The sequence below is a fragment of the Alternaria burnsii genome (genome assembly GCF_013036055.1).
Source record: "Alternaria burnsii strain CBS107.38 chromosome Unknown 728, whole genome shotgun sequence".
In the NCBI taxonomy this organism is placed as follows: domain Eukaryota; kingdom Fungi; phylum Ascomycota; class Dothideomycetes; order Pleosporales; family Pleosporaceae; genus Alternaria; species Alternaria burnsii.
This window is the reverse complement of record NW_024066122.1, coordinates 251,471-276,320: the sequence shown is the minus strand read 5'-3', so window position 1 is coordinate 276,320 and position 24,850 is coordinate 251,471. Positions and strand designations below refer to the sequence as shown.

The window sequence follows — 24,850 nt, the reverse complement described above, 5'->3', positions numbered from 1 at the left end:
CAGACAAAGCGAAGTTGTGGCATCGAGGTAGCCATAGCGTGTGTTAGTGTGGGAAGCATTAATTGCCTGACACATTTGTCTTTAATGTCACAGCATGTAGGACGTGGGAAGGAGAAACCGAGACGTTATTTGGTTTCCTTTGGACAGAAGACACATGGGTGTGTCGAGTGGCGACGCAATGTCCGGTAGCTTATTTCGATACCAATTATTTCACTTTTTTTTTTCTCGTTCTCATTGTCCTTGTTTCCCGTTCCCCTTCTTCCTACTCCACATAAAACACCTCTTCGGTCTGTCCCCACCATCCCGGTCCCTTTGCGCTCCCCTGCGCCCCCTCAACTGGTGATTCTTGCATTCCATCCGTCATGGCCCACCACTCTTGCACCTTTTTGTTGGCGGCCATGCGTGCCATATCCTCGTCAAACGCGTTTCCGACGTATTTGAACGAGGCGAAGAGAGTGGGTCGAGGCGAAAGAGAGAGGAATATAGAGTCTAACAAATGTTAATCCTGTATAAGACAAGGGCAAACAAAAGACAGGCGACATACAATCCCTAACATTGCTGTCTTTGATCTGTTCTAGTACTTCTGGCCACACAGCCGCATGACATTTCTTATACTCGTCGATACACTCTGGTCGGAGATACAACCATTGTCCGATCCGCCGGGGTCCTTGGTTTGATGCCATCTCGTTTCAACTTTCTCTTCAAGTTATTCAGCTCTGAGCTGGGAAGGGGGCCGTATGCGAGTGAGTGCGCAGTTTGGGTTAAATGGAGCTCCTGTGTGTATTGCTCTTGTCAAAGGAGAAATCCTGTGTACGGCGTTTGGCGGGGGAGCTTTGTATAGCTTCGGAGGGGTTGTGCATTTGGAGCTTGGTTCGGATAGCGATGTGCCGAGAAGGAACCTTGTAAAGCTCGAGTGGAGCTTCTACGGTGTGGTGATGGACCGAGGGATAGGCACGTACAAATCACCTCTTCACATCGAGTCCACCATACCATACTGAACACCAGATCCAAAGAGGAGACAATCTTGCATCAATTGGTATTAAGTGTTGACTACGTCTTCCATCCATTGTTCACGTTCCACCCGCCTCTCCTACCCCTCATTTCTTAAACAGCTTGCGCACAGCACCTTTCACACCTGTCGATGCCTCTCCATCTCCAGTGGAGCCCTCTTCCTTGGATTCATATGTCGATGGTGCCTCATACACCGTAGTGCTAGTCCGTCCACCAGCATTCGTACCACCCAGATATTCTTTCCCTGTCTCCTCGGCTTTGCTCACCTCTTTCTTCTTCGTGGCCACGCCATCGTGATCTATCGATGCCATTTCCCTCTCCCAAGAACCCTTCTCAATCTTGCCCTCTGCTTCCAATTTTCTTATTGCGTTTCGACGGAGCTGTTCTTGGTTGGCGAGGCCACCGGAGAGTGCTTGCACTCCGCCGAAATATTCAGACATTTTTGCGTTTGCTGTTGTCGTTCGTGGCAGGGTCGTTTGGTGACAGTTGATTCAAAGCTTATGTTGTTCTGGCGGAGAAAGTTGCTGTAGCTACAAGCTTCGAAGGCGTTGTTATTTAGAGCTTGGTTCGGATGGAGATGCCGAGATCTTCAATCTACATTGAGGCGGTGCAGCCTCGAGTGGAGCTTCTCCATGGGGTGGTGGTAGCCTCAAGGTCGCCACGTCATGGTTGTGCAGGTGGCCTAAGGTCCTCAATCCATCTGCAAAACATACATTGTACCACAACGACACCGTCTGTGAAGAGGAGATATTCTTGCATTGGTATTGAGTACAAACATCTAGTCATTCGTCGTCCATATCCTCCCATCATCCTTATTTACCAGTCCATATACACCCGACGTAACTTTTGTCCTTACCCAGCCGCCCTAATCTAGCTTATAGTATAGCAGGGAAGAACTTTTTTTTACCGCCGGTATGTCGTGAAGACATCCCATCTCGTCACCATCCATCCCGTAAACTCCAAAGATGCAAGCCATGCCCAAAACCCAAAGAGGAAAAGCATATCAGGTTCGTGAGAGCTGCCGAAGCATGTTGCACGAACAGGTCCAGTATGATACACATCGTTCGAGGAGACTACAGCATAACTTTACGCGTAGCGACTCGTTCGTAACACGAGTCAGAAACGATACACAATCTACCTCTTCCTAGGATTCGTCTGCTTCTTCTTGCTCGGCGCCTTCTGCGAGTCTCCCTCAATGTACTTGAGAAGATCCTCAATCTTGCGCTGGTCAACCCTTCCACTTCCAGTGCGCTGACCTCCGGCAGCGGCAGCGGCGTCACTAGCAGAAGGCGTCGCAGCAGCCGGTCGAAGTGGGTTACGGCCGGGAAGCTGCATTCGACGGATGCGGGTCTTGGCGAGATCGTTGAGCTGCTTGGCCTGAGAGACTGCGCTGTGAGTGAGCTGTTCAAGCCAACTCTCAGCCTCTTTGGTGTTGCGATCCTCAGCACCGAGAACCTCCTTGAAAATGTTGTAGGACTCGCGCATACGGTTGACACCGCCGCGCATGTCCTTGTCAAGCGCCAAAGCTTGGGCGGTCTGGAATAGCAGGGTAGCTGTGTTGATCGAGTTCTTGCCGCAGACGTCCTCACAGACGGCGAGTGATGCTTCGAACCAGAGACGGGACTCATGGTACATCTTTGCGGCCTGCAGCATAACAGCAGCGTTGTTGAGAGTGGTGATAGAGTCAGGGTGGTCAGGTCCATAGATGATCTTCCATAGCTCAAGAGCGTGACGCACGTAGATCAGAGCAGCTGTGGTGTTACCCGAGCCATGCTCGAACAAACCAACATTAAGGTAGGCAAGCACAGTGTCAGCGTGGTCAACACCAAGAGTACGCTCAGACACGATGATAGCCTTGTGTGCGAGCTCAAGAGCCGAGACCTTGTCGTCGAGGCTGTAGAGCAAGTTAGACAGGGTATGGTAGGCCTTGGCTACCTCAGGGTGCAGAACACCGTAGATCTGCTCGTGAAGCTGGAGAGATTCCAGAAGCAGTTCCTGTCCTAGCTCCTTCTGGTCTTGAGCAATCGACATGCGACCAGCCTCCAGTGCCTCCTCAGCTAGCAAGCTCTTAGGTGAAGCTTCCTTGATGACAGGTACGATGTTCAGGATATCGTCCGCATGGAAGGTTTGTGGAGCAAGGGCGACAGTGGGGCTAACTGTGCGCACTGGCGGAGTGGATGTAGACTTGTTCTTCTTCTTCTTGCTAGATGTGGAGTGGCCGTTTGTTTGTGGCGCAGCGGGTTTCTCAGTCGGAGCGCTTGCCTCAAACGCCGCCTTGGTGAAGGCGTATGGCTTGGACTCTAGTTGAAGACCCAGCTTGAGTGAGACCTCACGGAGCATCTGAAGCTCCTTGCCTGACTCGATCCACGAATCTCCCAGGTTGTAGCGGTATCGCAGAGCAACCTGAGCAAGGACCTCCTTCTTCAGAGTCTCGGGTGTGAGCTTCTCGAAGCTGAAGTCGTCCTCGGGGTACATCTTCTTAAGATCGTTGTCACACTCAGCTACCGGCTTCGTGCTAACGTCAGCGCCGAGCAAGCAGTTGAGCAGGTGAGCAGCGGTCGGTGCTGCGAAAGGCGCAGACACGTTGCGCAGCTTGGAGTTGGCCAAGTGCTTGAAACCACGTGCAATCATCTCTTGGATAATAAGACGCTTCAGAGCCTGGAGCCTGGGGTCTTCCTGGTCAGCCAGTTCGGCGAGCTTTCCGAGGTAGCGGATGTTTACACCCCGCTTGTGCAGGAGGTTGCTCAGGGACTGGCCGTCCATTGGGAAGCCGACTTCGCCATCCTTGAGTTCCTGGATCATACGGGGAATGACCTCTGATGTGAGGTGCTCACAAGCAGCACGGACCTCGGCCTCGTCCTTCTCCCACTCCTTCTTGTCCTCCTCAGATTGCGGGTTCTGGCCAGAGAAGACGTCAGGGTTAAGCGCAAACGAGAAGCCAGAGATGTCGACGCGCTCCTGCTCTGGGTCTTCAGCATCAGGCTTCTTCTCAGATTCCTTCTTTGCGACCTTGGCAGCCTTCTCCGCAGCCTTCTTCTCTGCCTTTGAGAGCTTCTTGGCCTTGGGGGCCTTCTCCTCCTTCTCCTCTTCCTCATCAGAGTCTTCCTCTTCCGAGGATGATTCCTCTTCAGAAGACTCCTCTTCCGAAGATTCCTCCTCTGACGAGCTTTCTTCGGCCTTGGTCTCCTTTGCAGAAGCTTCGTCCTTCTTTGTCGTCTTCTTGGCCATCTCGTTCTTGACGTACTCGCGAAGCTTGAGCCTGCCGTATGATTCTACAAGCTCAGGACGGAGCGTTGTCATACGGTGGGGGTAGTCCTTGTCTGATGGCTTCGATTCACCCTCCTTGCTGGGTTCAGTCCAGTGCGCCTCTATCCAGGCGACATCGAGAGGTGTGAGGCGGTAGAGGTCCAGAGCGTAGCGCCTGCCGTCTGTACCAATCAGACCCTTAGTCTCAACACTTCCCTCAAGCTCGTGACGGACGTTGTCCTTGTCCCAGACGGGATGCTTCTTGACGCGCAGCGCCTTGGAGAGCTGCTCGAACAGCGGGACAAACGACTTGTCGTCGGCGACAATCTCCTTGCCCTCAACCGCACCATAGTCGATTTGGTGCTCACCGGGGTCGCGCTGCTTGAAGATTCCGGGAACTATGCTCTGGCCGACAATACGCTTTCCTTGGTAGTCTACGACAACGGTTCCAGAGGTGAAGAGGTTCTGGATGTCAAGGTTATTTACAGCGCGGACGCCGAAAACGTCCTTGCCGACAGCTACGCGTGCAGCCTCATCACCACCCTCGGCGCCGAATGTGCCAACGCCGTCAGCACCGAACGAGTAGAAGATGTTGTTGTACACGAAGATCTGCGCATCCTTGGCCTCGGTAGGGTTGAGTGGCGCAATCTCGCCCCGTGCTACCAACATGGCACCACGGGTTGCAGCATCGTTGTAGTCGGCGAAGAGCTTCGAAGTAAGGCGCTCGCGGAAGACGCGGTCGTGGACAGCCTCCTTTGGCATCTCCCTGGTCGACTGGAACTCTTCATTCCAGTCACGGAGTGTCTCGGTGTTCTCAACACCTGAGATCAGGTAGCTCTCCTGTGTCCGCGCCAGATCTGGCTGATGTGGGGTGAGGGACGAGGTGGGTGCGGGTACCAGCCAGGGGTTGGCGGGAATGGCGTTGGAGAGCTGGAAGATGGTAAGCAACTCCTTCTTCGCATTGTGCTCGAGCAGTTCCTGGAACGAAGAGCGGAAAGACGGCGACAGCTCCTCAAGTAGAGTGAGAAGCGAGTGTGCCTGCTTGTCCTTTGGTGGCTGTCGTGGGAACGGATCGAAACTGGCATTCGACGATTTGTTGACGTAGAAGCCAGAGACGTGAGCTGTGATGTGGTGTTGCTCGTTCTCGTTGGTGGTGACTACCAGGTACAGCAGGTGGCCCTTGGACCGGAGGTGGTATGGCGGGGGGTTCCAAGGCGATACGGCGATGGATTTGATCGTCTTGGGCGCGGCCTCTTCAGTGGGAGGCAGCAGGTTCTTGATAGCGCCTGATGCCTTGAAGTCGTAGTCGGCCAATGGAGACTGCTCCGGGCCATCGGCCTTTGGCTTCGAGGCCTGCTCGTGTCCCACAGTGTCGTGCAATGACAGTCCGGCCATGATACCGTGCAGCGCATCGGTGCGGTCACCAGCAGCGCCGATGAGCTCCCGCACGCGGACAACATGTAACCGCGCCTCCTTCTCCGTGTACGGATCCTCGACCAGAGTGAGCACCGAGTCGGCCTTTAGTCCCTTGACTTCAGAGAGTTCGACGTAATCGTTGATTCGCTCGCCATCATGCTCTAGGTGAAAGCATGAGTACTGGAAGGTATGCGGCGTCTCGATGATGTTCTGACGGAGGTCTTGCACCTGCTCGGCCGTCGAGATCTGGCGGAAATGAGTTTTCGTTGACCATGTTTTCTTTTACGTACACACCGTTATTGGCATCTCGAATGGCTCATGTGGGAGCTTGATGGTGACCTGGAAGATGTCTAGACATGATCAGTCTGTCGACTCTCATACTTGCGTCGTCGATTGACATACTGTCTGGCATTTGGCCAGCGCCATCTTCCTCTGTGCCCTCAGTTGGTCCATCTGTAGTTACGTCCTTGGTGGGAGTCTTCTCGACCTCTGCGATATCAATCTCGTTAGCCATGCTATTTCCAAAAGCTGCACAGGTTCCTATTGTGCCCCGGGAAAATTTCCATCAGGGCTGGTGTCGTGTGCGGGCGCGGGAAGCTCACCAGACTTGGAAGCGTCATTGGTACTAGCGGCCATGATGGCGGGCGTGAGATATATCGAGAAATCCTACAACCCCAGGAAAGAACGACTACGGAAAGAGGGAATCGGTCTAGTGAAAGAAGGTAATGTACAAGATAGGCGCATTAATGTACAATGACATGCGTGGAGTGTATGGGAGAGAGGGGACTGCGCCGGTCACATCTCCAGAATATTTTTCTTGAGGGCGCCGGGATGGTCCGCTAAGCTCGCTCTCCACTTCCGAGGCCACACATGTCGTCGGAAAGACGGCCCCCATGTTACCGGGGGGTGGGAAAGTGGTAATTTTGAGATTACCATGACCTACACGCTCACTCGTCACCTCTAGAATCCGTCGCCCATGTCATCACCAGGTAGTTATCGATATGGATGTGTACAACTCCACCATGCTGTCGCGCTCCTGCCCGCACTTGGCACTCGCACTTGGCCCCTGCGCCAAATTATCGCAACACCAGCGTAACAAGACCGCGGTGCCTCCATTGGCGTCTCTCTCCTCCAATCTCATCCCGTCCATCTCAATCATCTCTTCTTTCACGCGTCTCTGTCTCTCGTTTCCTTCTCCTTCATTTCCTACTCCGTTGAACCCCTGACAGGCGCCTGCGTTTGACACGTGTAAAAGCACGCGACACCCGACGTAACGCGCCAACGTCAATAATGTTAATGCTACGACACATTGCGCGCTCTCATGCCGCCTTGACAAGACAGCCGCTCGCATACCGGTTCCAGCAGGCTGGCCCGGTACTGCGAGGAACAAGGTTGTTCCATCCATCGTTGGCGCGCGCTTTGAGTGGCCAATCCGGTCCCCCAACTCCTGGCAACGACACGCCAAACCCAGTTGACGATGCCGTTGAGCAGGCCGAAGCGGAAGAAGAGGCCGAAGAGGAGAAGCGTGAGGCGAAAAAGGCAGCATGGAAGAGCACGGCTTGGAAAATGTTCGAGGCTGCTGCCACCACTGGAGCCAGTATTTTCATCTTAGGATGTGTCGGCATCGGCTATACTAAGTACTACAAATGGAATGTTCTCGAAAAGATGGAGAACGCTTTTCGGGAAGGGGATCCTGTATTAGAGCTTGCAGCAACTGGGAAAGAGGTGCCGAAAACGGGTGAACCTACACGACTACAAGTCACCAAAGACATGGATGGTGATGACAAGGACTATGATCGCTGGATTCCACGTGATGAGCAAGAGAAGATTGACAAGATCGTCTGGGGTGAGACAAAAGGCCGCTACCACCTGCTCCTAGGCGAAAAGGGCACAGGCAAGACATCTATGCTCATCGACGCCATGGATAAGATCAATGGTGAAGGATGTTCAATGATGGAGGCACATGCAGATTTGGAAGTCTTCCGTGTCCGACTTGGCCGATGTCTCGATTTTGAATACCATGAAGACAACATCGGGTCGCTTTTCTCTATCCGTGGACCTCGCGACGCTGGTGCTATCCTGGATATTGAGCGAGCATTTAACAAACTGGAGAAGGTGGCTCTGAGACGCCGTGCGACAGTCGGAAAACCGCTCATCCTTATCATTAATTCCGCACATCTCATCCGAGATAATGAAGATGGTAGGGACCTTCTCGAGCTCATTCAACAACGCGCGGAGCAGTGGGCAGCCGCCAACCTCGCAACTATCATCATCAACTCAGACAAATACTGGGTGTTTGAAAGACTCAAGCAGTATGCAACACGTATGGAAGTACACCAGATCAAAGACTTGACCAAAGATCGCGCCATGCAAGCTCTAAAGAATTACCGAATGAAGTATTATGGCGAGAAAGTCCACCAGTCTATCCTGGAAGAAGTATACGACAAAGTCGGGGGCCGTCTGACCTTCCTAAACCGCGTAGCGAAGTCAGAAAACATGATCGAGAAATGTGACACCATCTGCGAAATGGAGAAAATCTGGTTCCTAAACAACTGCGCGATTCTAGGCGAAGAGATGGACGACGACGTCATGGACCAGCAGAAGTATGCGGTATGTACACACAAGCTCTCTTATTCGTTGATGTTGGGCTGACCAAAATAGTCCACAGCAATGGTTCTTGCCAATGCTCTTTACAAAAAGTTTAACGAAATGGACGTAAACTATGACCCAGCAATTGGCCACATCCTTCCTTCCATCCCTCTCCACCGCGCCCGCTTCGTCATGACTCGCTCCGACTTTATTCGTCAACACCATGACCTATCTATCTTCTCCATCGACTCACACGCTGTCGTTCGCGCAGACTCTGTGCCTATGCAACGCGCCTTCAACGAAATCTGCGCTGAACCCGGGTTTGAGGATTTCTTGGAAGCGACGCTGGAGCGTATTGGTGGTATTGAGAGCTTGGGCAGGACCAAGGAGCTTACGTTCAAAGATCTTTGGGAGGGAGGTAAGTACAGGATTACTACAAGGGACAGGAAAGGGAACGTGCAAGGGGAGGTTGAGATGGAAACTATACCGGGGAAGACGGATGATGACGATGACGGTGATGGTGATGATAAGAAAGACGACTGAGCGGTTGGGACTGTGTTTTGGACGTTGGTATGAATTGGCTGTTATGGGTCTTGATGTAGTATATGGTGCTGGATGGGTGGCTGGCTTGGATCTGCATGGCGCTGGTGTCCTGTAGAAGGCCGCGATACCCTTGATATATATTTCCTATTCATTTTCCTCGTCAGTATCATCTATGTTCATTGGCTTTGGATTTATAGCTAGCTTGGACTACCGTTAAAATCCAAAAGCCACTTATCACGAAACCTCTTGTTGCAATGCTATCATGTATGTATAGTATCCATCGTGGTGATGCTTGCGACAACGACGTCAGCGATGATAGGGACACCAGCAACAACTATGATAAGAACATTGGTTTAGGCGATAGCGAGAATCGAGACGACAACCACAAGCGACAGTTCTGACACTGACCAATGGTGATAATACCTAACCCATAGCCAATAGGCACACTGGCAACGCTGACGATAGTAAAGGTATGATTAAGAAAACATTGAAGATCAAGACAGACATCTCTTCGAAAGTTAAAGCTGTGTCCTAAATACCCAAACGTGCATTCTCAGCCAATCTCATACCTAAGACTTTCCAACCAAGGCTTCGTTTCCATCCACAGGTGACCGTCTCGTCTCCACTGCGATGGAAATCGGATATGACGTGCGTCTAAGAGCGCAACTACCATGCGTGCAGCATAGGACGTTCTATCTCGAAACATCCAGCAAGTGCATCAGATTAGGGTTTGGGGCAGAAAAATGTCAATGTAAAGATATCCTAGGAAGACAAGACGCACCACAACAATAGCGATATTGATATTGATGTAGCTCCGAAAAGTGTCGACCAAATCACAACGATAGAAAACTCAACAATTTACATGAGAAAGACATTGTATTTTATAGGTATAGATAGCGCATACGAATTGTGTGGAAGACACACCTGCGTTGGTATCATTACAATGAGTTGGTCGAGTGTGTTGGGCTGTCTTGCCTCATCTAATAACAACCGACTCCACGCATACGCGACAAAGGCGTTCCACTATCACAGTTAGATCATTTGGAAACCGAAAGCAGAACCAACGGAGTACCCCGAGTGTTATCATCTCCAGAGCTGGGCTTCTCATCTCCACACATGCCATTGCCACACACCCTATCCCATAACTGTACCACACCTCCACATTTTTCCTTCTACCGGAACGACGGAACAGTGCACACCCACGAGGACGAAACAGCCTCGCTTTCCCATATCCACGCCGCCCGCTGTATCCACCTTATCCACACCTCCTTTTGCAACAAAAAAGCAAGGAAAAAGGAAACAGACACTGTGTGAGTTCAAGCCACAGTGACGCGACGATCAAGCCACGATGAACGCCTAAATCTCGCATAGATAAGGATTGATACGAAAAGTAAAAAAGAAGCAACGGAGAAGACAAAGACCCTGATGTAGATTTATTCAAGCCACATGACGAAAACTTTGTAAAGATAGATTTGGCGTGGAAGAAAAAAGAAACGAGAACTTCGGATAAATGAGATCTGAAGCTGGAAGAGATGGATGGATCTCATAAGAAGAACAGGAGATTTGTTCTAGACTGTAGTGGTCGCCGTCTTCCCAAGTCCTGTGACGTATGGTCCATGTACAGACAGCCATGAAGTTTACAAAAGCACATGCAAGCTGAAGAGGTGTTAATGTGAGTGTGGCAAAACATTGGTAGATGAGAGGGGAGACGTGAAAGATTGCTACCCATGTGCACCGAGTCTCTACAAGAAGGTGCATCGGAACGTCTGGCCCATATGGTGACTTGAAGTAAGAGAGTTTTCCTTATGATAATAACCCTCCTCTCCACGTAAGCCCAGACCAACGTCGCCAGATCTGATTACACCCGAGAAATGGGTAACGTTCCATGTACAATACTGTCAGCTTCTCATCCGATAAACTTTGAATCCAACGTTAAGGATACGAAATCTCACCCTTGGAGCTTATCGACAGGAGAAAAAAGGCCCCGATGCCGAGAACTCGAAAGGTAACCTGGGGGACCACGACGTCAGCACTCAAACCTCGAAGAAAACCAAGTACAGCAACTACAACAGAATGCCAACTCCCTCACACAGCAGCGGATCCGCCCCAATGTCGCGTGGGCGGAACCGACTCGCAACTTGAAACTCGCGTCGACATGCCATCACCCTCTCTCCCAGCACCGTCCCAAACAAGCAACGGACATGCACGCATCTGCATGTCATACCCAGGTACAGTAAAGGTCCGCAGCATGACATGTGCCCCACGTCTCCCCCCATGCATCCACGTCTTTGTCTCGCGTCTCCCACGTGCAAGCCCTGCAAAGGTGCGACGACGACAGCTCCGACGATGCATGCCCAACTCCGATGATGCTTGAAGCGTTGCCAAAGCGTTGCATAGCCGACTACCTGAGACGAGACGGAGACGCGAGACGGATATGTCAACGCTTCCCGATCGTCATGCCGGTGATATGCCGATCGAGGACCGGCCGAGGTAATCCATACCATCATACCCATCCATGTCATGTCGCGCCGCAGAAAGCTTGCTGCCGGTCATACTCTGTATGTAAGCTGACCCGTCCCGTCGACGAACTCTTCGTATCAAGGAACGACGTTGCATAGCGCGAACAAGTTTGTACTGTACCTGTGTGCGCTGAAGGCAAGGAAGATGAGTTGGGTGGTATAGCGCGGCGTCGCAGCCCTGCGCATAAACACCGAACATGCTTCCAGAAACACGTTCGCACATCAAACAAACCAGTCCCAGTCCGTCTTGAAGCAAAATTTCCGCCCAACCAGGGTCCAGCGACACGAAACGGGCAGTTCCTTGGTTGAGGGATGAAGCTTGCGTATGTGCAATCGATAAAGAGATAAAGATGGACAAACTTTGGATCTTCGAACTTTACAGGTGGGATAATTGAAACAACGGACCTTCATCGTCGCGAACAAGTAACACTCTCAATCCCATTGCGATCAGCACCGTAACCTTGGAACCCGCGTTTCATCACCCAACGGCCATCCATAAATGACCTAGCGGACCATGACCTAAGGACTTTCCCGATTGAGAAAGCTAGCATGGCACTAGGAGCTTCGCGTGGAAGCTATGCCGCGTCGATAAGTCAGTTGCCGCTTTAATGAAAGTTAGCTGTGCTAGCGTTACGTGTTTCCCGTGTCCGCGAAATGAGGATTCGTTGTGGTCTGTTTGTATAAGTAGGGCTGAAGAAGGGTTCTGCAAGGCCGGTAGAAGGATGGGCGTCAGTGCGCGTAGTTGTGCAAGGACATGGATTGCGGCGTCATAGCAAGAAAATTGCGAGTGCAAGAGGATTGTAGGACGGTTGCGCGTTCAATATTATCCCGCATTCCGCCATGGGATTATGCCTGTGTAAATTTTGGGACTTGGGATCGTAATGTGGGCAAGGGAGGGGGGAACGGAAAGAGAATGCGCAATGTGATGATTTGTTCGGGTTCTGCTTTTGCCGTTGGGCCTTGGGCTCTACTACTGCGCCTCAGTATGGACTGAACGCTATCGAAGGCAATGGAAGCTAGCGTTCAGCCAGCCCAGTCCTAAGTTATGATTCCAAAAAAAAAACGCCCTTGGTGAGGATTATTGCGGAATACGATGACTGTTTAACCATTCAAACCGTACGGCGATCGCTCATGACCCTAGAGATGGAGCCTGGGCCCGCTATTTCCACAAGCTGTTGGTGTGTTAGTGACGGGAACAGAAGGATAGGTAGTAGGTGCTTTATGCGGCAGAGGGTGGGATGCCACTCGGTTCATGGGCCGTTCCAGATAACGAGGGGTGAGGAGAGAGCGTGGGGTCGTACCTTCTCGTGCCAGCTGAGGAGCACGCTCATTGCTTGGCCGCCACCTTCGCCGCCGCCACGGGTATGAACTTGGGAGAAACCGGTTGGTTGGGGGGTGATGTCGCGTTTGGTGGTTGCAGGTGTAGCGTGGGCCATGCCTTTGTAGCTGTAAATACCTTTGTTAGTCGGAGGTGGTGAATGTGCGACTGTGGACATGTTTGGCGGTGAGCCCAACGGGAGTGGCAGAAGGCCCAAAGGAGAGGCTGCTGGACGTACATGTACTTCATCAGGACGTCCAATGCCTCGGTTCCGCCTGGTGCACCATATATCCGGCTCAGCATTGGTGACATGTCCGACGCGCGTATCGATTGTAGGATCTCGATGACGGTCGCAAGGTGGGCTTCCTGGAGTAGCGGAGCTTGTCAGCTTGGTTCTGCACTGTGTAATGTTGCCGACCTGGTCGACGGTAGCCCAGGTCCAGAGAGGTGGAAGCATGTCTCTTGAGCTATTCCAGAGCTCTGCTGAGGCGCAACGTACCTTTCCCTTGTCGTCTGCGCCATAAGGTGGGTTCTCCAGCGCTCCTAGGAGGGCTCCCTCATTGTCACCACCACGGAGCAGTTGCCGTAATTGCTGGGCATTGTTTTGGACATCGGCCGTCGACACAGGCTGCACGGCGGGCGCGAGGGAGCTAAGGTCGAAGTTGGCGGGGCTGTCGGGATCCAAGGCGTCAATGTTGATTGTCCGCCAGTTGATGTTGGCCATGGTGGTGGTGGTTGAATTTGGCTACGCGGGATGTATTGGCTGCAGAGAGGTACCAGACGTGGTGGTGGTGGAGCTATGGTGAGGTGCAATTCGGCGCGCCTGTATTCGTGGGGTGCAGTGCCAGGTCAGGTCTCCACTCTACCGCCAAGCTTCGCAGCTACCCATCGAAGCGCCCGCAGCACGTCTGGCAAAACATCCACCATGTAGCACAAGCAAGGGTCGCCGCTCGATACGGCTTGGAGGCGGATCGCTGCCATTGCGGATGCATATCGATATGCCCGTGTCGGAGATCCGCGGCGCCACGTGTGACATGGACGTACCACTGGGGTGGATGAGACGCTTCACAATGCAGAGACCATGTCGTCACGATAGGCAAGATTGTTAAGAGTAGATGTTTGATTAGTCTAAACTGTAGCCAGTTGAGTCGCGAGACACAAGTACAAAGGCCCAGGCGCTCAGTCTAATGTCCAAAGCTATGGGGAGAGCGACCCATGCATACCGTTCATGAGGAGCCGTCTAAAGAAAACAAAATCGTTGAGTCGTGGTCGTCAATTCGACCACTCCAACACGCTATAGTACAATACAACTCGTGCCGTTGATGCCGGTGAGGGCCGGCACGAGAATCTAACCTGTTACACTGTCCGAATGAAAGAAAGTGAAGGTCCTTTTTGGTATCTATGCCTGGGCCTAACCGAGTCTATAGTGAACGCCGAATGAAGAAGAACTTTTTGCCGTAAGGGAATGTCGCTGAACGTGTGACGCAAGTAGGTGAGCAGGGCTGTGCGAAATTCGCTTGATAACGCCGGTGGATGCCCGAAGTCGCAGGGGTATTAGGACGCTGAAGAATCGAAATGGTCGCGGATGATTAAAAGGCGGTAATCCCAAGATGGCTCCGTGGAAGAAGATGCGCCGTAAACCGAGTAAGTTGCGCCTGTAGCGGTTGCGATGAAACATTCATGTGGAGTTGGTCTGATGCGTTGTTAGTGGACGTGTACATGCAGGGTGAGTTGGCTGTGACTTACAAGGTGCGGGATGCAATCCCTCTAGTCCCAACCGAACAACCAGCTTGCCACGAAAAAGCAGGTGCATTGCGATGAAAAAAAGGCAATGGCGAGGCAAGCGCTGGAAAAGTTGGCGCGCAACTTATTTGGGCGGTGGTGGAGGAGGCTTGGGTGTGCCAGTGGTGTCGTAGGCACCGCGTCCCATGTTGTTGGATTCTGACTCTCTGAAGATCATGTTGTTGATGAGTGTGTGGTCTGGTTATAAGTCAGAATAATGTCGCACAAACAAGTCAAATATAGACTGCGCTGAATGTGCAACGTACCGATTGAGCTCTGAAGCATGTAAGACGCCGGCTGAACACCTGGCCTGTGCGAGTTGGATAGAAGACGAGAATGAGTGTCAAAGGTCGGCGAGTGTTTATTGCAAGGCGATACAAAGAGCGGCGAGGCGGTATCGAGCTTTATTAGATAGTGTCGTGTACCCGTGAACTGGCTAGCAGTGACTGGGGAGTGGGGATGAGAGTAGAATGAGTGTGGATAGTTTGAAGTGAGAGATGATGATGGCAGGAATTAAACGAAGGGCGCCCTGAAGCTTCTATATTCGCAGCTAGAATAAGGGGGCCTGTTAACTGACTTGCCAAAGGTGGCCTTGGCCTTTCGGCGAGACAAATGAAATGAGCGACAGTGCTTTTCTACCAAAAGCCCTGACTACATTGCGCATCGGGAGCGACGGGTCTTTCGGCCTGTTTCAAGGTAGGCTCCCTTGCCATCGTCAGGAGCCAGGGTGATCTGCGCACTGTTACCACCAAGCCGGTTATCCCCCTTGGATAGTGCCGCGCTAGAAAGCCGTACCTGCAGGCCCTTAGCTTCTTGCGCTAGAGGTAGCCACATCAACGGCTTCGCTGGGATGCAGATGCAAAGGGTGAGACGCTGTCAAAGTGCCTCCGTCAGATGGGCGATATTGGCGACTCTTTTTGTCCCCCGTACCATGGCAAGGTCAAGACGCTTCATCCATCTCACCCGTCCTCTCTTGCTATCCTATCGCTGCTATTGTCACTGTCACCGCGCGCTTCCAGACAAGGCGGCTTAGATGAGACAGTGTCAGCGCTCCCGTCTCGCTGCTTTGACCGGCGGCGTCGACTCGTGCGTGCCGCGTCGCGTTTGTTGGCCTACGCCAGAAGCAAGAAGAGAAGGTTCAGAGACGCCACACAGACGTTCCGGATGTGCTTCCCCGGCCGGTCCACTGCCTATGCTGAATCACCTCTCTTGCAGCCCTGTCGTCCTCGTTCTCTCCCAGCCAACCGGGTAACTGGTCGTCGGGATCGCAGTGGAGTTTTTCTGTAGAGGTGGCGGCTCATGTTTGACAGCACCTGTTCATAGCAGCTTGCTTTTGCAGTATCATGAACCGCCCTGTGTTGTTGTCGCATTTGCTTAATCGTCGTTGCTTGTGACGGGTATCTGGGTATCGGTTTTGGCTCGCGCCACGTGGGCACGACTGCCCACTGACGGGTCGCTCCTCCCTCAACCAACCCTCGCATCCGCAGCAAGCAAGAAGGAGCCACCCTCGCCGCACTACACCCTCATCACATCTGCGGCATGCAAACAACTTCTCATGTCCATCCCGCCACCTGAATAACGCGCACCATGCTGCCAAAGCAAAATCGCCAGTTGCCGTAATGAGAGCGTTGTCCGGCTTGCGGTGAGTGGGCCCCGCGGCGGCTTGAAAAATCTCGCCTGCTGTTTGTTCTGGAAAGCCTCTGGAAGGCCGTCTTGCATACACTGAGTCGCAGTCATTCCAGGCTGTCCCTGATCATCGCAGACACGCTCACCGACGCTGACACAATATGCGCACTCCTCACGACTAAGAAATTTGGCCGGCGGTCGTTCTTCAGACACGTCGCATTCGCGGATCGCTGCAAGCCTTCCGCGCCTCCAAGCACACGGATGCTGCTGCATGCGTTCGACGTCCCGGGATCATGACCCAGCAAGGTTTCACGCACAATCGCTTCCTTCTGGAAAAAAAACTGACCTGTCTCTGCCTCAAGCCTCGTTGACGCAGTCTCGTGCTCAACTTCGGAGGCCAGCCGTCTCAATGACGAATTGTTTCTGACACGGAACCAGCTATGACATCGCCTTTTTGCTCGATCTGGGTTGCTCCGTATTACAGCCCGTCGCTCCATCGTAAACACATTTGCCAGAATGCAGCCGTTATGCCAGTCCAATAATATAATTCGCAAGCAGCACCGACCCTGATTCGCCCTTGCTGGACATGGACAGGGGTAGGGGTGCTTCACAATCAGGCTGAGACGAGCTACAAGGGCATCCCGTCCTTATCCACTAGCCTCACACAGAGACATGCCGAATGCCACGCGACACCGCCTGCTGGACCAGCGTGGTATATGCGCATGCTAGGTGTACACCGGTGTAGACATGATCGCTCTCTTCCGCTGGTGCAACGGGACATCGTTTTCTTTGGGCTGCTACAGACGCCGTCGACAAGTCCATCAGTGCAGGAGCGTTGAGGACTCAAACAGCGTTCGCGATCTTCAGTCCATGCTCCTCCAACTTTATCGCTAGCCATTATCAATCACACACTCAACCATCGAGATTGCCATTGAAGCGTCGTCACATCTTACAGGGTCTGAACTCCTTCAGGTTATTTTCCTCATGACGTTGGTATCAGCCACCGACTTTTTACTAGCAGCATCGCTGTCAATCACGACCGCCTTGCAATTTGACAGCTGTTTGACGGATTTCTCCACAGAAAACTTTGTCGAAATTGTGATCGTGAGCTAGAGCTTGCGGGGAGCTGGGAAAGTGGGTCCAGGAACGGCTTTTGGCACTTCCTCTTTGAGCGCGCTACTGTAATCTGCGTGCCAGTGTCCCAGCGATGAGAAGCGAAGCAAGGGTTATCACCTCGAAAAGGATCATCGCGTGCAAAGACAACCCTGCCCACACGTGGAATTTCTGCTGTGCTGTGGAGCTACGCCTGACTACTGGAAGAGCGCCCGCAAGCCGCTCGCCGATGTACCAGCGGATTGAAGCCGACCATCAGGCCAACTGTGCGCTGCACGAACTTTGCGCTGCTGCAAAGGAGAGTTCCATGAGCACCGTCGCACTAGCTGTCGTGTTGACAGGTACTGGCTGGGGCACCCGGATCCATTAGCCGGTGGAGTCTTCTACAAAGGGGAATCCAGCTTGCGAGCATCGCATTTCATAGCGTTTCACGGAAGCTTTATTCGGTCCTTACAGTGTAACGTTGGAACTACGTTTGAATCCCCAAGCAGGCAACACGTTGCTCTGCGTTATTGCGAGGTCACTCTCACGCAAACCTGCTTCATCTCGGACCTGGCCTCAAGCTCCCCGGACGCCAACTGGAAAACGATCAGCAAGGATGACTTCACACCCGCGCAGCCCATCACGCAGTCCCTGATGATCTCCTTCGCGCTGGCGCCCAAATCGCTACGATTTGGGCTACACAGTCCGAGGCCGCCATCTCTCCCCGATCGTGTTCCTTGAGCAATCCGCGTGCCAGCCCCACGACTTTTGTCGCGACTCAATGAGTCGTCGCACCAAAGAAATTTCCGCCGTCGATCCGGAATTATGTACCCTTTCGCATCTCGTTCCGCTCCTCCGGTGCTGTTGTGCGTACTTCTTGAAGCTCGCTACGACAGGCCTTGTGCGTCATCTTGCTGTCCTTGAATATGTGGGCATCCGAGGCTGACTGCAGGCTCGCCGAACACCAGTTCTTTTGCTCTGCGCCCACGTTTCCGCGTGTGCAGTCAGCACTAAATAGGTAGGCTCAAGGCATGCTGTACAAAGGAGAAACCTTCTGCAAGTTTGTGTCGACTGCTGTTTGGAAAAACAGAGTTCTGCTAAAAGAGTACTGTGACATCAGCTCTTCTCAGACAAACGATTCCGCTCCACCTGCACGATGCAAGCATACACTTCCGGAAGACTACTGCCACTATCGATACGCTTTCTTATTCCTCCGACACCCAAAAATAATGCGCCGTCGACAGCCTCCAACGCCAGGATAATGCGCCGCCTGCAGCCTTCAAGTAACGCCAAACTGTAGTTTCGGGTTTCACTCCCTTTGGCCCTCGGATAAGTGGCGCTCCAATCGTTTCGCGGCTGCATGCGATACTGCAGCTCGTAGCTTAATTCTCAGTCACGGCGTCGGCAACTTTCCTTGTTGCCCCGCCTTGTCAGCCATGAGAGTACTGGTTGCAGCTTGTAGATTTACGGCAGAGCTACTGCATTCGTACGCCTCCCATGTGTGCAGTAGCGTACCAAGACGTCGGTTCTCGACTCGAACATGGGGATAAACCAAATATGGCCTTTTCCTTGCGTTACCAATACTTAGTATTCCTCACACCACCACCCAGCCAGGCCAGATTACTGGTCAGATTGTAGTCTTATGATGACATGGAGTGGTCACTATGACTGCACGTAGCTTTTCGGGCATGTTGCGATGACACCAGCACACTCACGCCAGCTGTTGCGCTGATAAGAAACATTCCTTGGAGTTCCGACTGGCCACCCATACAAAGTATACGACTAAGCAGACGGGCCGTCTCTCGTACGTAACATCCGTTTCTCGGACTAGCAGTGCAGTCAGCACACAAACCCCGGTACATACAAGATGGTCGAATGTGTTTTCCTGCAACGGGCTGCTACACAATCGCGCCGAGTAATGTACCTCTCGTTTTTCGGATAACAGCGAGACGTCGCGTTTGTGCGACCGGCGTCCCGATAACCGGGATCGCAAATAGATATTGCCGGCAAAGTGACCCGATCTGACCACTATCGTCTGTGTACTTGAGGCAACGAGTGTCACTTAGCCTCGTGTTGTTTGTAAGTGTGAAAGCATTATCCGCGATTTTGTGCGTCATGGGGTATGCAATGATCGTTCACTTCGAGGACGCAAAGGGAAGTTTATTGTGAGTCGCGCAGCTGATGAGAAGACCTCAATAGACGTTTTATCGAAGTCTTTGATGGCGTGTTTGGTTGTTCACTCGTTTGACGCATCGCGATTTTCAAGAGTTTTCGTACGTCTGTATTTTTCTGTTTGTCCTCTTGACCTGCTCAGGTCAGCTCTCTTATCTTTCATATACTATGCGTTCATTCATATGTCTCGATGCAATGAGTATAGCGCGGGACGGTTCGAGTCGATAGGAAAGTATAATTGAAGTGATGAGGAGAGCAAGAGGGACGGAGAAAGAGGTTAATTCGTTCTTGCTCCTTCAATGAAAGCCTCTCAACGTTTGGTATGAAGCATTGTTGGGAGGGGTTTTCTTTCGATTGTTGAGCCACTTCCATTGGCTCAAGTTTCGCTTTCCTTCTCCTCCAACACAAAGCTGAATTCGGCAACAAGCACATCTCCAAGGTTACCATTTGCCACGATTACAAAGAGAATCGTATGCTTCGGACAGGCATAAATCAGTCTTAGGTATCGAAAATGTTGCGGATCGCGACTTGCTGCCTGAGGACTGCGAGATGGTGGACGCCGACAATGATGTGGAGATAGGCAGGGGGATGAGTAAGGTAGGGCGAGTTAAGAGGAGCCATAGCATGGTGAATTATAGAGTGGATATAAGTTAGAATGTAAGGAGGTTGCAGATGGTGAGTGTTGATAGAAGGGGTCCGACGATGGTGGTAAGCCGTGGGCTTGAGCGAGTTAGAATACGTTGGTACAATGTTTCCGTCTCGCGGCTCATCCACATTATTGCTTGATATCATGAAGCGCGAATTCTCGAGGCATGGTAAATTATCGCAATAACTAGCGATTCACAAATGGTGGTAAGCGTATCTTTTGTACCATTCTTCGCTAGAATCTGACAAGGTGTTGTAGCCAAGGGGCATAGGCCGAATCTATTCACTTACACCGTCACTGAACTGAATCACTTTCTCTACAATTTAGGTGCCTATACGTTCGCCGCTTCCTTCGTCCGTTTGTCATCTATCCCTGACCCACTTATTCAGGTATTTCGCAACGATGACGAGGTAATTAATCCACTCACTCCTGACTTCTCTCCCTTGGTACATTTCACTCTCCAACCAAAATCTGGATAAACTTGCACCCAATCAACTCAGATTTCCAAGTCCACTTAGCCATGACTATCATTACTCTTTCCATAGCCCTGGCGGTCTGCGTAACAATGGTTTACGCCAAACCCGTCGAAAAACCCTTTGTTACCTCATCCTCTTTCCCCTCCCCGTCAGGTCTCCTGTATCGCCAAGATAGTGCGTTAAATCTCCCCAATCTCTCTTCAATCAGTGACAAGCAGTCAGTCCAGATTGCAGGAATAGACTGGGACACAAGTAATATCGCCGACGACAATTCATGGCAGAGATTCAAGGGTAAAGGAAACATGTTCTACTGCCTCATGGACATGTCTGATTCTGCGGCTGGAGTTCAATGGCCAGACCCATTTAAGAGACTGCCTCCCTCAGCAAGCAGTCCCTGGAAAGGAACTCTTGAAGGCAAGTTCCTAACTCTCACAATGCTTGACTTTTCTAACTCATACGCCTCCAGTATAACCATGTGCTAACACTCATTTCTCGACAGATGAACTGGCAACCTGGGGTTGGTTCGAAGGGGAATACGACCAGGATGTAAGCGCCAACTTCGGCGACAACGTTCCCGATGTTAAGAACATGATCGAAGTCGCACTCACAGCTTTGGGTCTGAGTACCACTCCCATGAAAGACGGCGGTAAAAACATCGGCATCTCCATCGAGCATTACGACGACCAACTGAAGTACGATGATGGGGAAGATGTTCCCATCGATGAGCAAAATTACGAAGTCGACGGGAAAACATACCCGGTGAGTAAAAGGGGGAAGCGAACATACTAGAGCAACGGATTCATTGCTGACGCTTTTTGACTCCAGAATACTGGTGCTTGGTTCCGATTTACTCTAAATCCGGAACAAGGCGGTGAGTCTCCTATTCTCCTCCTACAAGATACACTTTACCTGCATTGGTGTCGAAACACCGTTGTTGTCTGGTAGAAAAGATGCTAATTTACCTCTTTCCAGTGATATTCGGCCAAGATTTTCTTGGTCCCAAAGCCGCAGCAGAACAGAATCTAGACTGGGACGTCAAGAAAGAAGAGCTCCCCAAGCTAAGTATAGCGTCCGACATCCTAGCTGCATATTGGTTACGCAGTCCAACTCCTAAGAACCTCAAATATTGGTTCGGCCAAGATGTCACGAATGAGGACACAGTGCCAATCATTATCAAGATCCTTTTAAATCATGGATTTACTGAAGGCGTTCCAACTTGGCCGGGATTACAATTGAATATGCCGAGTGAAGAGGCGTTAGTACTTCTGGGCTCGCCCATCGGTTCAACCATAGCCTTCTTCCTTATTCAGCACAAGGAAGAACTTGGATTGAAACACGTCTCTTCCATAACCATTTTTCGTGATCGCAAGACCGAACCTGATCATCATGCGGAAGTGCAACTTCTGTTTCGCATCGACGACGTACCTCAAGATGATATATTGCCCGAAGATACGGAAATGCTGGATGAGGGTACAAAAGGAAAACATACGCGACGCGGTACCAGGAGGAAAGATAGCATGGTAGATCTGGATTTGGGACGAAACATTAGCAGGGTGCATGAGATGAGCTTGGGCGAGCGCGGCGAGATGGTGCTGTACAGTCACGAGTTCAAGCGGGAATTATGATCAGCTCGGCTTGGGGACTTCTTGTCGTTTGTTCTGATCAGAATCCAAGTGGATAGCTGGAAGTTGTTGCATGTGCAAGAAGATGACCGGAAATCAATGTCAGACTACTACGAATACTAATGCAGTGATTGAATCAGATATTATGGTTCATTTTCATGTAACTAAACAAGCTACTGGGGTATCAATACTCAAGATCCCACTTATCCGTAAGAACGCCGCATCAGATGTGGGGGTATACTCCATAAACCACATCTATCCCAACAAACTCGTCGTGTATCGCACAAAGAATCCATTGACTTGAATCGACGTCCATCCTTGTATGATCTATCCAGGTGGTGACGTCCGAAACCCGAAAGGACTTCCCATCCGGAAAGCTGGATGGGTATCGCTTTCATCGGCCGGCACCGTTTCAATATTGCTTTCACCCAGAGTCTCCACTCCTTCCTGGAAACTCTGCATCTCGAAATTCTCGCCCTGCAGCTCAGTTTCTCTAACAACAGAAGCAAGACGTGGTTTGCCCCCTAAGAACCTATTCTATACGGTACTAACGGCGGGCTTGGTATGTGTCGGCGCGGGTTGTGTGACTGGCGCTGTGCCGTCGAGATTTGCAGACGCGACACTAGCGCCGTCTGTAGCCGCCTTCTCGTTGCGGGCGTGTGTTGACATCGGGCCATGAGCGTCGATGTGGGCTAATGAGTGCCACAGAAGATATGTACTAGGATCGTAGGTCAGCAAGAGCGATAAGATTGAATAGGAGATGTCGTACCTGACGAATGTGAAGATCATGCCAGGCCACAAGAATACGACACTAGCAATCGCGCGCCCGTTCTTGTTGTATGCAAGCGGGGTTTCTCCGGCCTTTTTGAACTGCGACAACAATGAACCACCAGTCGCAGGATCCGTACCAGTTATGTACGCACTCCTGCTGGCTACGATATATGTATACGCCAGGGCGTCGGCGAGCGCGGCCATGCAAGCAAAGACAGAGCAAACTTTCCAGGCGGTCTTGACGCCCTTCGACTCCTGTCGCTCGGGCCAGAAAAGATCGAAGAAGAAGGCAGCACCGAAGATGGTGGCAACGAAGATGCCAACGAAGATGTTGTACGAAGCGATACCGACAAAGTCATTGTTGTGAACCGTGACGTTACCGTCAAGTTTTGAGACGAACTTCTGCTGGTCGACATAATCTGGCTTGATGTTAGCTACTATCCCTGACGTGGAATGGTGGCACATATGGTTTGCAGCCACCAAGACTAGGAGTATGCAAAAGGATATATCATACCAGATAGCGCTGCCGTTCCTAAACTCTCACTGACAACGCAGAGAATCATCGCGAGTTGGTAGATGATGAACTTTGTGCGGCGGTTGTGGTACATTGTATTCCCAAACATGTACCCGGATTTGAACTTGCCCCATTGCATCTCCTTCAAGTCGAGACCCCATATTACCGCCATCTTGACTGGATATGAATGCTAGTGATGAGATGTGAGGTGGAGTTGTTCAACGAAGTGCGCGTGGTGGGACAGATAGAATGAAGAACAACAAGGGCGGGCGCGGAAGGTTGGGATAGTAGACGCGTTAAGAAACGGTCAACAAAAAGGGCCGTTGGGTTCTTCTCCGAAGGAAACTAGTCACCGCGCGGAAATATCGAGCCTCCAGGTTGAGTTTCACGGCAGTTGCATACTTAAAGGTCCGCTTGCCAACCACCCTACGTCAACTGATATGGCACGCATCCCATCCTCCCATCACAGATCAAATTAAATCTTAACCCCGTCTCCAACCTTGTCCGGCCCACAAGGGAAACACGCACCCGCCAACTGTCGAGGCCCTAGTGTCAATCATACGCTATCATTGCTTCGCTGAAGCTTATCACTTCCACGCAGCCGTAGCCTAGCAAATGACCAAACGTCTTCGCACAAATGCAGTATTAATCAGCGTACCGGCTGGGTCCGGCGAAAAGACGAGGATGGGAAAGTTGAGAGGTGATTGGAAATGAACTGCAAGAAAGGTGGCTGTGATGTCATGGAACGGGCTGCCGCGGGGCCTTGCTTAGCGAGAATGCTTAGTGCACGGGTGGGGCGTTGGCGTCATTGCTTGCTTTTTGCGTGCAATGGCTCTGGTCACACACGAATCCTAAATGCGTGAGGTCGGTAAATGTCTTTGCAACGTGGAGGTCGTGTACGTCACAAAAAAAGGATACTGCCCTAGCAGACTTGGTTCTAGGTGGGTTTTATTCCCTCCACACGGAGATGTGATATCTATCGCACATACTAAGACTAGCAACATTGCGCTGTCCAACGCCCTCCTAGAATTTTAACGCCTACATGCAAGGGACTCTCATTTACGATCTCGATTCCTTCTGCACAAACCTTCAGTAGGCATCCACCCCTATCGCACCCGACTGCCACGTGCTCCTCATGGAAAAGTGTCTATCTCCCATGGTGATTCTACGAGTGCGGATGATGTTTTTGAGCTCGGCTTGCCCTCGAGGTAGCACAACGTCGCCGATATGACTGGCTTGTACTGAGGTATCCATCTCTTGTACGTCCTCGATTTGGTACAAAATGTACACATATGGATCGTTATCATCTGGGTCGTCGTTGTTATCGCGAAAGATCGTCACCACTGTTATGTGTTCTATGCCGAGTTCAGCCTTGTGTTGCGCAAGCAAGAAAGCAAGCGTTCCGCCGAGAGGATTCCCTGCAGTCGATCAACACTGTGATGCTCGAAAATTCATCTGGATCCGCCTTGACGTACAGATCACTGTCTGTACACTACATTGCTAA

The 24,850-nt window shown here is 51.6% G+C and overlaps 8 protein-coding genes across 8 annotated transcripts; 2 read left to right on the top strand and 6 right to left on the bottom strand.

Moving 5' to 3' along the window:
- Positions 1–262: 262 nt before the first annotated feature.
- Positions 263–683, bottom strand: GT037_009452 (rhamnose mutarotase; the record flags this gene model as incomplete). Its single annotated transcript, XM_038934499.1, has 2 exons — positions 263–489; positions 545–683. 2 exons carry the CDS (start codon positions 681–683, stop codon positions 263–265), a joined length of 366 nt encoding a protein of 121 aa, XP_038782774.1.
- Positions 684–1,097: 414 nt separating this feature from the next.
- Positions 1,098–1,451, bottom strand: GT037_009451 (uncharacterized protein; the record flags this gene model as incomplete). Its single annotated transcript, XM_038934498.1, has 1 exon — positions 1,098–1,451. One exon carries the CDS (start codon positions 1,449–1,451, stop codon positions 1,098–1,100), a length of 354 nt encoding a protein of 117 aa, XP_038782773.1.
- A 694-nt stretch (positions 1,452–2,145) lies between these two features.
- On the bottom strand, positions 2,146–6,309 carry GT037_009450 (eukaryotic translation initiation factor 3 subunit clu1; the record flags this gene model as incomplete). The annotated part of the gene is made up of 4 exons (XM_038934497.1): positions 2,146–5,919; positions 5,968–6,023; positions 6,076–6,213; positions 6,276–6,309. The coding sequence occupies 4 exons, from the start codon at positions 6,307–6,309 to the stop codon at positions 2,146–2,148; spliced, it is 4,002 nt and encodes a 1,333-aa protein (XP_038782772.1).
- A 654-nt stretch (positions 6,310–6,963) lies between these two features.
- On the top strand, positions 6,964–8,805 carry GT037_009449 (uncharacterized protein; the record flags this gene model as incomplete). Its single annotated transcript, XM_038934496.1, has 2 exons — positions 6,964–8,283; positions 8,335–8,805. 2 exons carry the CDS (start codon positions 6,964–6,966, stop codon positions 8,803–8,805), a joined length of 1,791 nt encoding a protein of 596 aa, XP_038782771.1.
- Positions 8,806–12,433: 3,628 nt separating this feature from the next.
- GT037_009448 (arp2 3 complex 16 kda subunit arpc5) lies at positions 12,434–13,366 on the bottom strand (the record flags this gene model as incomplete). Its single annotated transcript, XM_038934495.1, has 4 exons — positions 12,434–12,496; positions 12,626–12,770; positions 12,881–13,008; positions 13,142–13,366. 4 exons carry the CDS (start codon positions 13,364–13,366, stop codon positions 12,434–12,436), a joined length of 561 nt encoding a protein of 186 aa, XP_038782770.1.
- Positions 13,367–14,509: 1,143 nt separating this feature from the next.
- Positions 14,510–15,297, bottom strand: GT037_009447 (uncharacterized protein; the record flags this gene model as incomplete). The annotated part of the gene is made up of 3 exons (XM_038934494.1): positions 14,510–14,622; positions 14,691–14,826; positions 15,220–15,297. Coding segments are annotated over 3 exons (327 nt in total), but the record flags the coding sequence as incomplete, so codon positions are not given.
- Positions 15,298–20,528: 5,231 nt separating this feature from the next.
- GT037_009446 (uncharacterized protein) lies at positions 20,529–22,064 on the top strand (the record flags this gene model as incomplete). The annotated part of the gene is made up of 4 exons (XM_038934493.1): positions 20,529–20,904; positions 20,939–21,198; positions 21,265–21,310; positions 21,412–22,064. 4 exons carry the CDS (start codon positions 20,529–20,531, stop codon positions 22,062–22,064), a joined length of 1,335 nt encoding a protein of 444 aa, XP_038782768.1.
- A 534-nt stretch (positions 22,065–22,598) lies between these two features.
- GT037_009445 (uncharacterized protein) lies at positions 22,599–23,518 on the bottom strand (the record flags this gene model as incomplete). The annotated part of the gene is made up of 3 exons (XM_038934492.1): positions 22,599–22,779; positions 22,831–23,251; positions 23,347–23,518. 3 exons carry the CDS (start codon positions 23,516–23,518, stop codon positions 22,599–22,601), a joined length of 774 nt encoding a protein of 257 aa, XP_038782767.1.
- Positions 23,519–24,850: the final 1,332 nt, after the last annotated feature.